This window comes from Macrobrachium rosenbergii, chromosome 32 (genome assembly GCF_040412425.1).
Source record: "Macrobrachium rosenbergii isolate ZJJX-2024 chromosome 32, ASM4041242v1, whole genome shotgun sequence".
Taxonomy (NCBI): Eukaryota; Metazoa; Arthropoda; class Malacostraca; order Decapoda; family Palaemonidae; genus Macrobrachium; species Macrobrachium rosenbergii.
Window position 1 is genome coordinate 12,317,250 of NC_089772.1, and position 14,394 is coordinate 12,331,643.

At 40.0% G+C, this 14,394-nt stretch overlaps 2 protein-coding genes across 3 annotated transcripts in view; one reads left to right on the forward strand and one right to left on the reverse strand.

Moving 5' to 3' along the window:
* The window catches only part of LOC136855697 (caspase Dronc-like), a 429,110-nt gene that overhangs the window by 8,375 nt on the left and 406,341 nt on the right, over positions 1 to 14,394 (reverse strand). The gene's annotated exons all lie outside the window — the stretch shown is intronic.
* Positions 376 to 9,938, forward strand: LOC136855696 (sulfotransferase 1C4-like). Its single transcript, XM_067133010.1, has 8 exons — positions 376 to 503; positions 2,471 to 2,644; positions 4,372 to 4,517; positions 4,792 to 4,999; positions 6,614 to 6,740; positions 7,629 to 7,795; positions 8,153 to 8,279; positions 9,285 to 9,938. Exons 2-8 carry the CDS (start codon positions 2,477 to 2,479, stop codon positions 9,383 to 9,385), a joined length of 1,044 nt encoding a protein of 347 aa, XP_066989111.1. The 5' UTR covers positions 376 to 503; positions 2,471 to 2,476; the 3' UTR covers positions 9,386 to 9,938.

Here is a 14,394-nt window from a genome sequence, read left to right on the forward strand (position 1 = left end):
TGGTAAAACTAAGCTATACTTACTTACTTACACAGGAACTGCAAAACGAAAAAGAATGGATGCAACACTTCTGCAACCGATGGAAATTTTTATTTGCCCAGTCACTGTGATACAGTGCAGTATCTGTGTAGTTTGATCTTTGAAGGTCAAGGGAGGAGCTCTGTTGCCACTTAATGTTCTCTCCTGGTTTTACATCTAAAGTGTTTATGAATCTGAAATAAAGTTGGAAACATTTTTGTTCCTTATTGTGTAAGAAAAAGGGCGCTGTGAATGTTTAGTTAAAATGTCCTTTAGGCTGACGATACCGTTAATAGGTAAGAAAACCGACTAAATGGCACCTTTTGTATAAATAGCCAGGAGAGATGCCGCAGGGCAAATATATAAAGGGCAGTAAGATGTGACCGTGTTCCAGTGACAGTTCTGTAACAGACCAAGCAAGGATATCATAAAAGATAAATAATTACTTTCGGAACTTTCTTTGAGGACCTGTTGTGAAAATATAGGTAAGAGCAGTTTGTTTACAAAGAGCTTCTGACTGACTGACATGGCATAGACGAATTGACAAGAGAGAGAGTAAAAATCCTGTTATTTATCACTCGCTATATCTTCTGCCGTTTGACAGTCAACGACTACTCCCCTGGGAGGGAATTTACCAACAGATGCAAAGTTGGGGCGTGGAGGGAAGGACCAACTCTTAGAGGGGGCGTGGTAACAAAAAGGTTAAGAGCTACTGGTATAAAAAGAAACTAAAAACTAAATTTTAATAAAGCCAACCTATGGACTAGTGATTTCTAAATGCTTGGAAATCTTATCTGTGAGGACTAGAGAGATAAATTTCGGCTCGCGAACTTGGTAAGCATTTCATCAAAAGCAAAGTGATTCTCACGCACAGTAACAGAAATAAGCGGCTGGTTACATCGTGGCGAAGGGAAAATATTAAATTACAGGAGGGTCATAGAATGGCCTGTTTACCGTTATGATCAAGGTCTAGACCTTGGTTATGATGTTGTTTACTCTTGGAGGCGCTACGAAGAGTGTTTCATGTTTCATTTGTAATTCCCGAATAAAAATGCACGCACGCAAGTATATACATTTTTTCACCACATGTCTTCTTCCTCCTCGGAAAGGGTGGCTCCGGAAGGTTACAAAATTCCGGTGTCTTATCAGTTCTAGAGGTGAGATTGCCAGCCTTACATACTTTTCTTGAATCCAGCAAAACGTTTGTACCCGTTGACACCATAGTGGATTGTTGTGTCAACCTCGCGTGTTGCAGTTAAGGGTCTCTGCAGCGTCCCTTCGACCCCTAGCTACGACCTCTTTCATTCCTTTTACTGTGCCTCCGTTCATATTCCCTCTTCCAACTGACTTTCCACCATCTCCTAACGTTTGTTTCATAGTGCAACTGCGAGGTTGTCCTCCTGTTACGCCTTTCAGACTTTCTTACTGTCCATTAAGCAAGGTGGAGAGTGACAGAGCACCAGGGGATTCACATAAACAAGTATTTAGATCTAAATAAGTAACAGGGGAAAAGACGGAGACTTCAGTTTTAAGTCGTGTAGTAGTAGTAGTAGTAGTAGTGAGAAATCCTTTTCATACCGATGTATCTAAAACTGGCAATATCTGATCCGATGTATGTTATTAGTTATTAGTTTTTATTAGTTGGTAATGTTATTTGTTGGTAACTATGATAATGATCACCATATATCTATAAGTTACACTCAATATCGTACCCTTCACCAAACAAGCATCATTTACTGAATGGACATAATTTTTTTAAGAGGAAGCAAATGGCATTCATTGTACTTACACGCACACACACACACTATACGTACATATATGTACGTATATATATGTGTATATATATATATATACATATAATACATATATGTACACACATTACATATATAAAGCTGGTCTCCCTAACAGAAGGCTGCTCCAAAAAAATAGACGAGACAATAATCATTGTCTCATTCATACTTCAGGATGGTATAGAGTTCCACACAATCTGCTTCACGTACACGCACACACACACACACACGCACACGCAAATACTCTGAAGGGTTTTAATAAGAGCTCAACAAAGCCTTTGCGCGAAACTGTTCCATTCGCCCTAATCTTGCAGGCCCTATCGCTCCCTGGCTATCAAAGCACTTCCATTCCATTACTTCTTCCACCCCATTTACCCAACACTGTGCAGGTCTTCTTCTTCTTCTTCTTCTTCTTCTTCTTCTTCTTCTTCTTCTTCTTAAGCCTTTCCTCACCCCTTCACCTCCCATTCTCTTGCACACGGCACAATCCTCTCAAAACGCTGACACACGTTTTCACCTGCGCTCGTCACTTGCACTTAGTTTTTCCTCTATAATATTCAGTATCTGCATTTCACTACGATGAAAAGTTTGCTCAACGATCCTCTGATACACTTTTCTTCATTTCCTTCGCTTCGGTCTCATTCCGCGAATTTCTCTCGTAGGTCAGGATGTCTTTGGCCAGCGGTCACACCTACCGCCGTCTGGAAGGAGAAGAACTGGAAGGAGCCACAAAGTTCGTTCGAAACAAGGGATATGAACTCATTCGTCTCAGTCCTGGAGATTGGCTCCTCCCAGATAGGTACACAGATTTCGCCAATAAGCTCTACAATTTCAAGGTAAGTAAACACTTCTTGGACACTACTCCTACACCTGTCCCACCTCTTTTTTCGTTCCTCTGTCTACATATTCTAAAAATTTTTGCTTACAGAAATGACCTGATTTCCCTTGAGGTGTCTTCATGAAAGAAAATTAGAACTTTAATTGAACTCTGAGTATTAGGCCTACTTACTTAACCATTCTAATTAGCATAGGAACTTGATCCGTACTGAAATCGATTTATTCATCAGAAATCATTATTCATAGACAAGAAGCAGCGACGCTAATTAAAGTGACTTTCAATGTATCTATCAAAAAATATGAAAAAAAAATTAAATTAGACAGTGAAATGACTTCTCCTTTCTGGTCATCGGAGCTTAGGAAATAAGGAGTAAAAAATGCGCCGAAGTTTTTTCGGTGCAATCGAGTTTTCTTTACAGCGTATAATCTTGTATGAGACTCTCAGCCAAGGCCCATGAAGCTCTCAGCCGAGGCCCATGAAACTTTAAGCCACGGCCCGGTGGTGGCCTGTGTTGCTGGCACTATAGCGGTGCCAGACGTACGGTCATGGCTAACTTTAACCTCAAACAAGGCTTGAGGGCTGCAATTTGGTATGTTTGATGATTGGAGGGTGGATGATCAACACACCAATTTGCAGCCCTCTGGCCTCAGTAGTTTTTAAGATCTGAGGGCGGACAGAAAAAGTGTGGACGGACAGATAAATATCCCTCTCAATAATCTTCTTCTACAGAAAACTAAAAATGGTGGAGAGAGACAAAAGGGAAATTTCCTTCCGAACAGCCTGAATGATTTCATGACCAACAGAAAGTTAAAACTTAGAATCTGAAGTGAAACTGACCTATAGAGTACACATCACATGTTCAAAGTTTGGGTGATGGAAGAATGTCTTTGATCTCTTATCTGCTACCTTCTTCATTTACATCCAAGGTAATTTGATACGGGAACTAAACTGCTTGTATCATCGACCTTTGTGTGTAAAAAAGTTATTCTGGAGGGTAAAAAAAGCAGGTATTACTGTTATGCACTGACAATTATTCTCAAAACTGTTACCTTCAATCTACAGTTACATCTGCTCTGAATTAATTGCAGCAGATACTTCATTTGCATCAGAGAAAAACGTGTTACTGTTAAAAAAAAAGAGTTGCACTCTCTACACTACACGATGGCACGAACTTAAAAAAATGGCACTGTCGGTGAGCAGAAGATGGTAAAGGTAGCGAAAGGAATAAAAGGAAATTGATTTCCCTCTTGACAATCAAAGTTTCACTTTCTAAATGAACACACTATTAAATTCTTCAGTCCTTTAATTAATCAATCTATCAATCATTTTCTGTGGCACCCGCGGGGATGCATAGGGCCTCGATGAACTCACGCTACCGCATTCTGTCCTGGGCTAACTCCTCAAGATCTCCCCAACACTCGTCTCCTGCTTCCCGCCTCACTGTCCTCAACCACGTCTCCTTTGGCCTACCTCTACCTCTTCTACCAAGGGCAACCCACCCCGGTGTATCTCGTACTATTCCCTGTCTTCTGTGTACAAGGTCTAGCCACTTCCAGCATGAGAACCTAACATACTCATCGACCGGTTGCACCACCGTTACTTCTCTAATTCTGTTGTTTGACATCCTACCCCTCCAATTAATTCCTTATATCCCTCTGAGCGCCTTATTTTCAAACGCTGAGAATTTAATCACCCCCTGATAATGAGAACTTCCCTTTACCCCAGGTTAAACCCAGCGATGTTTACGTGATAACTTTCATGAAGGTCGGGACGACCTGGACGCAAGAGATCATCTGGACGATGAAGTACAACCCCAACTTGGACCATCCGGATCAAGGCCTTCCGATCCTGGAGCGGTCGCCGTTTATTGAGTAGGCATTACGTTACTTATACGAAAGTCATGACTGACGTACTTTTGAATCCACGTGATATTTTTGTGCGTTTGAGAGAACTCTTGTAAAAACTCTTTATAAAGTTGATAAAAAAATGAATGCGCTAAAATGCATATACCTTAAATAAACTGTGGTTTTAAGCTTGATATAACTGTGAAATCTGTCGATTATATCTGATAACCTTTTCTTCCTGTTCATCTATCAATAATCTTCCTCAGTGATTTTCTAATTCTACTTCTTCTTCTTCATGCAGTGCAGACATGCTCTTCCCCAAAGAGGTTTCTCCAGAGGTTGCTCAGGCGAGCATGGGGTTCCTGAGAGGTTTTTTCAAGCACTGCCCAGGTTGCGATCCGAACGATGGCGCCAACTTGCAGTTTGGTGCGGCTATTCCTGAACCTCGGGTCCTCAAGAGCCACCTGCCGTTATCGCTCATGCCTCCTACAATGCTTGAGGAAGCCAAGGTAAAACCTGTAGCACTGTTAGGTAACTGAAATTATTAGATATCGTTTTTATCCTGAAGGAAATAATGGTCACTAATGTAAAATCTATGATTTTGCAGCCTTTGTTCAAAACGCCACAATTTCTCCTGTTTTGAGGGCAAGCTTCTGTGCAACTAATCTCTTTCTATAACGCCTTGATAATCAAGTATCATAAATGCATATAAAATTAGAATTCATCACGATATTCTGTACATGCTTACGCGTTTTGCAATAAATGAGACAAACAGAAAATTTGCTGTTAAAGTTGACAGAAGACAGACCAACACTGTCTCCAGTAGTCGTTGTGTCTGGAATTTCAGTTTAATATTCAATATGAACCAAGTTGAAGTTCAAATGGCCAACTCCTGGCGTTGCTCTCATCTTTGAATTTTGACAAAAATTATATGTGTCAAATTGATTTTCAGATTGGTGACACAGCAACAGTTGTTATCGATGCAGAGAGAGAGAGAGAGAGAGAGAGAGAGAGAGAGAGAGAGAATTATTTTACTCATTTGAGTATATTCAGCCTTACACATACACACACACACACAGCAAAGACGGCCTGAATGACTGAAATGAATCTGAAGAAATACTAAGGCCGAACCGTTTCTTCGGCATGTAATTGTATAGAGCAGTGGTTCTCAACCAGGGGAGAATTTCCCCCTGGGGGGGGAATTTCAGAGTTTCAGGGGGTGAATTGTGACCACAGATTGGCAGGCTCAAACTGGCTCTAGGACCACACAAAATGCAGCGTGCATTGATCCGCACTACTGAGAGGTCACGCTGGGCTGTCTCTCCGCTAGCTTGTGTGTTGGTGTAAATATTTTGTTGCATGTTGTTTGCGATGCACCTTTTGAGGCAGACAATTTTGGAGGGGGGGGCTGGAGGGCAATGACATTCTGACATTTGGTGAAAAGGTGCATGGGCCAAAAAAGGTTGAATACCACTGGCATAGAGTTTTATCTTCTCTAACGTTTCGACTCACGCTCTGGCGCTCATCTACCGAGAGTTAGAAAAAAAAAAATTAATGAACTGAGATAATGATACACAGGTATGTATAGCAGGCGGGTGGCTTGTACCTGTGTAACATGTATCTCAATTCATTCACTTTTGTAACTCTCAGTAGTTAAGTGCCAGGGCACGTGTCAGAAAATCTTTATATGTCCTTAGGAAACTTGATATACCAGCTACAACCTCATGAGAAGATTCTGAGACAAATATAGAGGAGGCTATATAAATTAAATGCCGTAGAAACAACAGCTATCATAATTATTATTATTAAGAGCCCGATGGTGTGCGCTACGCTGCGCTGGAACCCGGCGCTAAACGTCATGTCTCCCCTACCCTCCCGATCCCCTACCTACCCTGCCCCCAACCCGGGGCGGGCAAACAGGTTTGCAGGAGGGTGGATGTGTCATGTCTCCCCTACCCTCCCGATCCCCTACCTACCCGCCCTGACCCGGATTTTATTATTATTATTATTATTATTATTATTATTATTATTATTATTATTATTATTATTATTATTCATTTGGAATGTGACTCAAACCACAGTTTCTCCTTGGCTGTCTGACTGTCTCTTCCTTTCATGCAAAGGTTGTCTACGTGGCCAGAGACCCCAGGGACGTGATCTGTTCGTATTACCACCACAACAGGATGTTCAGAGAAGGACAGTTCACTGGCTCTCTGGAGCAGTTTTGCGAAGCGTTCATGAACGATGACGGTGAGTGTGAGAAATCCTTGAGGCACACCATCAAGGGGGAAAATGTTTATGCACGTTGTTTTTGTCTGAGGCGGCGCCTGCTGCTGTTTTGGGGTTAATTCACTTTTTATCTTTATAATCTTTATTTTTAATTTTCTGAAATAAGTTGATTTTTGTATTTCAGTGGAACTTCATGTTCAGTTTCTGTCTTTTTTTTAGGTTTAAAATCGATCAGAAAACAAGTATAAAATGGGCCGAAGTTTCTTCGGCGCAATCGAGTTTTCTGTACAGTGTATAATGCTGTATGAAACTTTCAGCCACGGCCCGTGGAACTATTAGTCGCGGCCCATGAAACTTCCCTGTGGTGGCCTGTGTTGTTGGTACCTATAGCGTTGCCAGACGTACGATTACGGCTAACCTTAACCTTAAATAAAAACTACTTAAAAACCACTGAAGCTAGAGGGCTGCAAATTGGTATGTTGACCATCCACCCTACAATCATCAAACATACCAAATTGCAGCCCTCTAGCCTCAGTAGTTTTGATTTTATTTAAAGTTAAAGTTAGCCATAATCGTGCTTCTGGCAACGCTATAGGATAGGCCACCACCTGACCAAGGTTAAAGCTTGATGGGCCGCGGCTCATACAGCATTATACCGAGACCACCGAAAGATAGATCTATTTTCGGTGGCCTTGATTATACGCTGTAGCGGCTGTACAGAAAACTCGATTGTGCCGAAGAAGCTTCGGGGCATATTTTACTTCTCTGTAGTAAACGCCGGTAGCCTTTCGAGAGAGCAAAGCACTGTGTCAGTACTCTGTCAATGAAACCATCCTCTTTTCTCAGCATATTTTACCGAAAAGTTGAAATTTGTTCATTTTCTTCTTTTCGTTGCATATGTAACTCCAGTGATCTACTCTCCTTATTGGCTGCACGTGAAGGAGGCATGGGAGAAGCGGGACCATCCCAACATGCACATCCTGCTCTATGAGAACATGAAGAAGGACATTGTGGGAGAGCTGAGGAAACTCGACCAATTTCTGGGAACGAATCTCACCAAGGAACAACTGGAAAATGTAAGGGGAAGAATAATGAGTTACCTTCAATAAGCAACGGGTCGTTTCAGTTTTTCTTTTGTTTATCAGCCCAGTTGCACTGACGTCAAGTTTATGACAACATCATTTTCAGAAATGCAGACGCAGTGTCGTTTTAGCCACAGAAGGGTTACAGATATCTGGCACAGAATTAGGCGTGTTTATGTCCAGACGCGATATATTCTTATCGTTTCCAAGTAACCCTTCCAAATTCTGAAAGGCAACAGATTACGAGCTCTAGAAACACTTAAAGTGATAAGGTACTGGGCTAGTGTAACTCTGTCTGGTGACTGGTTACAACACAGCCAAGCTTCTCTGACAGACAGACTTCCTTTCCAGGTGAAGAGGCACACGAGCTTTGGCGAGATGCAGAAGCGAGATAATCTGTTTGAACTCGAAGGTGAGGCGAAAGCGGCTCTCATCGACGAAGAAGTGACAAAGAAACATGGCGGCTTCTTCAGGCAGGGTCAGTAAACTAAACTCTCTTCAGTTTTGGCCTTTGCTGAAGTTTGCTGTATGAACCGAGGCGGTTGTGACGCACAACTGAATTCATCGCTTGGTTTCATTTTGATTTGTGTTGAGATAGTAAGGAAGAACTGAGAGTCAGGTTCGACATTCTGTGAAATCCATAAATCCAGACATTCTAAAAAATTCGACTTTTTCTTTCTTTTGTGTGATAAACTCGACAGGGAGGGACCTCTGTAGAATTTTATAGCTATTTACGTAAAATACATATTCCCAGAGTATTTGTAAGATAAAGTTGCCACTCGTCACTTTTTCGTTATGGGAGGGAACTGGTTTCAAAATTAACAAGACATTTTTAAAAAAGAAGGGTTATACATGATATCATTAACTTGGAATAAACAAAGAACCTTTAAAATTTTTTGGCAATTCTTACATGGCTCGCAACAAGGGCTTTGTTATGAAAAGTCAGTATAATACAGTTTGCAACATACTGGACTTTAAAGAAAAAACTGTTTTGACAAATGATTGAATTTGACCTTTAAAGGCATAGATATGCTGGTCCTACAGTATAGTGGTTATTAGTGTCGTGGCATGCCACTCAGATGTCGCAGGATCGCGTCTCTCCCAGGGTGATGAAAAATCACTGGCTCTGTATCATGATCAGTTACTGCTGCAGTGTTGGGGGGGTCTGCTGCGGTGGGAGGTTGAAACCAACATTCTTTGGAAGCTTGAATTTCAAGTCAGTGGCCCCTTTGGTGTGCTTATTCCATGTGAATAGGTCTCATATACAGAAATAATAATAATAATAATAATAATAATAATAATAATAATAATAATAATAATAATAATAATAATAATAATAATAATAATAATATCAGTAATACTTCATATACATATACTGTACATACATCACTGATACCTGAGGCTTTAAAGATTAAAATCAATCAGTTGCCAGAACAATTTTGTCTTCAAAAACCAGACAGATTAATCGGCTTCTCTTCCACAGGCAAAACCGGTGACGGGAAGAAGCGATTCAGCCAAGAGATGTTGGAAAAGGTGGACGCGTGGACTCGGAAACACTTCGATTTCGGGCTGGATTACAACTGAAACAGTTGCTTCGCATTCTTTTATTTGTGAGGAATAATTATCAATTACTTTTTTTTTTTTGTGGTAGAGTGTCTTGAAGTTTTTTTTTTTTAGGTTTCTCAGTTCATAACTGTGAGGATAACTTTGTCCAGTATCGGGGACGTTCTGTTATGATGATCACTCTAGAGACTTTCATTTCTTATATAAATCTTATATGATTAATTGTTTGTGGCACGAGAATAAATATTTGTTCGCAAAAAGTTGCGAAGTGTTTAAGAACTCGGGTTGTGAGTCATAACTAGAGATGATAGCACCCTTGGAAAGGTGATTAAATGAAATATTATTCTAGCATTCATATGACAAAACGCTGCATGTCAATTATTAATGCTTGTCAGTGAATTGAGATGCAAAATAAAGTTTTATCAGCTATACTGATTTAGCATACACTCCTTCACCCTTCACTCAGTCTTCATTGTCACACCTTTCGTTATAAACAGCATAATTTTCATCATCGCACAAAAAATCAGTATTATTACTATGTAATTCCTGATTAGCATAAAAGAGCCTTTCATTATCAGTTCATTTTATTTCTGTACCTTCGAGCTGGCTGCTGAAAAGTTTCAGGTGACAGAGTCAATACTGCCCTAAAATGGAAGATTGCCGTATCTGTCAAATTTTCGAAACTGACATATGCCACCTATTGGGCTCGTGAAACACTAATACACAAGTGACTGCAGTTTCAGAATGATTCCTCAATGCTTTCCACGAGTATTTAGGGGGTCCCAGTTGCAGTATCTGCAAAATCAGTAGTAAGGCAAGGAAAAACGGCAATATCTACCATTTTTCTCAGTTTTGTATTTTTGCAGATACTGCAGTTTTCCATTTTAGGACAGAGTAGGTCTTCTGTCAAGCATCGAAACTTATCAAGGATCAAACAAGCAATTTATTTACTGATTTATTTTTGATGTGTGACATGCTGATAAATCTAAACAAATTCTTGTCGAATGACGATTTCATGACCCAAATAAAGTAGGCCTACCCGTCCGGGGAAAAAGCGAACGTATGGTGGCAGTCCGATCAGTCAATCAATCTTCATGCGTTAAGATCTGACAGTAATTATCTTTAACAGTCACGGCAAAGAATTTATTATTTACACATAAACATTTTTTAAGGAGAGTTCTCTGCAGAGGGATTCTAGGCGTGCGATGCCTACAGCCACTTGCTGTCTACGCTTTCAGGTGTGGGTGAGGTTACGGCAGGTTTCTCCTATCCATATGTATAATATTATTTATGGAAGATTATATTTTATTTATATCTCTGCCTTCTGAGTTTAAGAATGCTTAATTTTATTAGTCACTTCATGCAGTACTTGTCTTTGCTGGGAGGAAGGTTGGGGAAATCAGGAAACTCAGAAATCATGGTAGAGATTCTAATTCTTGGCAATGGACGCATCAAGAAACTTCTCACAATTGAGTTTCCAAAACATTTCTGATTTTCATGAACCACAGGAAGGTTAATGGAGAAGGAGTCTTGTCAGTGAATTTACTGTAAAAAGTGCGCGCTACAGAGGAATACCATGTCCCCATTGCTGTTTGTACATCTTGTGTCTTTTAAAAGTGGGGAAGTGGTGGGAGATGGGAAAAAAAAGGTTGAGACTGGAGAAATGATGATAACTTGACCGACTTAGAGTTTGCAGACGATGCAGTTTTAACTAGCAAAATACCGCAAGACTCATAAAGCTTGCTTGGTAGAATGTCTCATATATCTAGAGCTGTGGGGCCTGAGGCAAATTCAAGAAAAATAGAAGTAATAAGGACAGAGTACGTATGAAATAATGATGGGATTACCATTCAGATATGAGTTGAAGTTCTGAATTGGCAGATAAAGAACGAGCTATTTGAGACTCGATGCGGGTATCAGAGGGTGAAAGCATGGTTGAATTTCTGACGGGGAATAGATTCTAGAAGTGCGTTAGAAAGGCAAAAACCCTTAGCAAAGTCACTAGATATTGTGCTTCATTGGGTATAATTCTATTCGATTAAAAAATAACAATGATTTTTCTGGTGAAAATCCTTTTTCCAAACTTTTTCTAATGTATCAAACTTAACAAAAAAGACAGTAAAAGATTTCACAAGCTCAACCACAGAGGATAGTCAAACATCAGAGAGGAAAACTAGGCCCCATTAGTCATGCTGATATTATTTCGACTGAACCTGTGCATGTTTCCAATTGCTGGTAAGTGCAAACAATAATAATAGGGGATGAAAAACCAGCAATCCCCAGTAACCTGTTCGGGTGCACAATCCTTAAAAAATCAGGCTGCATTATGATCCGGACTACACTGTCTCTCTAGTTTTCAAGGAGACAAGGATCCTGAAACTTTACACACAGAGAATAATTGTGTGATCACAGGGATGAAAAAGGCAAGCGTAACAGTATTAGGGACACTGGCATTGCTGAGAGAAGTCCCAGAGAACAAATTTAAGTCCAAGAAGTTGGGTTTGCTAAAGAACAAGCCTTAGATCCAGCCGGATGAAGGCCACCACTAACGTTCAGTTATACCAGCGCAGTTATGCCTGCACAGTCGGCCAGGTGCAGGCAAAACTGAACCCACTAACGGTCAGTTTTGCCTGCACAGGCGTAACTGTGCAGGTATGACTGAGCGTTAGTGGCGAACTTAATAATCAAAGGGAAGCTGGATTTGTTAAAAGTGAAAAAATTCTTTAGCATGGAATCAGAATTTCTCCAGAGATAGGTATGATCAGGTCATCAGAATTTCTCAGAGTAGAAATTCTGACCTTCAGAGTTTAATAGATGTACAACAACGCCCACAGATTATAGTTGCATAAGCTGTGGCACAAAGATAGAAAAGGAACAAGAGAATATCTGTCTCCGAGACTAGATAACCGAGGAACTTGACTGATTGCATCAAGAAGGAATGTTTCACCAGATTACGCAGCTTTTAGTTACCAATGTTTAACACATACGAAGATGAAATACGGTCCTCTCAGCTGTTGTCTGTGAGCATGAAGTGCCTGTGGACAGCACTAACAGAAATTAATCTGCTGTGAGGTAATTTTCTGAGTAGCCTATCAGAACGTTATCTCTAACGATAAGGGAGATATGCTTCGATCTCTCGCTTTATCGAGAGTTGACGCTGAGTGCCAAGTCATGCTCCTAATTAACCGCTATAAAACCAACTTGTTCATCTGTAATTTCCCTCTTCAGCATGTTTTTATAGTTTCCAAATTACTCAAATTAATTTTAAAATTTAATTATTTTCTGAAAATTATATATGCAGCCAGAAACATCTTTAGGAGAATTTTTATTACTAAACTCTTGACATTGAAAATGCTGAAAACAACATTTATGTTGAAAAGCTCTAAAATTCTAGGAATTTCTACAAACCTTTCATCATACGGTAATTTGGGAATATTATGCTTACTAAATTCAAGTTTGTTATTAGTTAAATCAAATGTTTTCCTGGCTCTTTTCCATGCTACGTCTACAAAAGTCCTTGGGTATGTGGATACTTTCTGTATTTGGCCAGTTCACGTAAATCTCCTGGATTTTCTGATTAAGCTAAATAATTTAGTTCCTTCTATAAAATTTACAGTAGAGGAAAAAAATTGTAATTTGAACTTTCTTGATGCAATTTTCCATAGTCATGATAGAAATTTCACCTTTTCAGTCCTTCCAAAATCAACTAACATTGCCTCTTTTGTTCATTATTATTCCAATCATCATCAAAATGTTAAACTCTGTTTTTTCTGGGACGTTCTTAAGGGCTCTGCGTGTTTGTAGCCCGCAGTTCATTGATGCCGAGACCAAAATTATTCATGGCATTGCCTTGAAACTTAAATACCCAAGGACTTTTGTAGATGCAGCATGGAAAACATTTTACTTAACTAATGACAACCTTGAATTTATCCCCTTCGACTTATGCGGCCTTGTTTTATGTATTTTCATACTGAAATAAAAAAAATTGCTTCGAGATCGACCTATCTTAACAAAATTATTTTCTTTCTGCGTGCGACGAGGTATCAACAAGAAGCGAATAGAGATCAGTGGTTCTCACCCAGGGGTGAATTGTGACCAATGATTTTTAGAATTATATGCATATTATTTGGAAAGCACCTTCTGAGGCAGGCAATTTTGAAAGGGGGGGGGGAGACATTCTGACACATGGTGAAAGGGTGCATTGGCCAAAAAAAGGTAGAGAACCACTTATAGATCACATGGTAAGATTTAATGCCAGTTCCATTGAGGAAACGTTCTTAAATCCTCGTAATGTATTAATGATTTAATGCGATATCTCAAGATGTACTGAAAATATATATACCTAAACTTACACTCCTGTTGACCGTACGTATAGTCCATCATTTCACGACTAAGCTTACAGAGGTTCCTGTCGACGTTGCATGATTATTTTAAGAAAATAACACAACTTTCATAAATCAACTCAGTCACTTAAATCGTAATGTTATCGACCTTCAAGATTACGCCCGAGATAAATCAAAGTAGAGAACACTGAATATTAGAGCAGAACGAAGTTGAAAGAAGTGCTGGGGACTAAATCATCGTCAAAACCGAACTGAAATGAATATAGAGTTTAGGCCAAAGGCCAGGCGCTAGAACTTACGAGGTCATTCAGCGCTGAAACGGAAACTGACAGTGAAAGGTTTGAAAGGTGTAACAGGAGGAAAATATCGCAGTTGCACTACGAAGCAATTATTAGGAGAGGGTTGGAAAGTAAGATGGAAGGAAGAGAATATGAAAGGAGGTACAGTGAAAGGAACGAAAGGGGTTGCAGCTAGGGGCTTAAGAAGGGACGCTGTAACGAACCAAAAGTAATGCCTACAGTGTACCGCATGAGGTGCACTGACGGCGCTATATCCCCCTACGGGGATCATCGTCTAAAACTCTAGGAAAATATTCCTACGTCGTATTTCCTGTTATATCCACCGGTCTGATTCTGGAGCCACGGTCCAAGGTACAATTTTTCCTACTGTATAATGTCCCTGAATTCC

Bases quoted from the DNA above. Each gene is read 5' to 3' on its own strand.
- LOC136855696 (XM_067133010.1), top strand. From the start codon at position 2,477: ATGTCTTTGGCCAGCGGTCACACCTACCGCCGTCTGGAAGGAGAAGAA. The intron at 2,645-4,371 runs GTAAGTAAACAC...CCTTTACCCCAG, and splicing joins ATAAGCTCTACAATTTCAAG to GTTAAACCCAGCGATGTTTA. The intron at 4,518-4,791 runs GTAGGCATTACG...TTCTTCATGCAG, and splicing joins GAGCGGTCGCCGTTTATTGA to TGCAGACATGCTCTTCCCCA.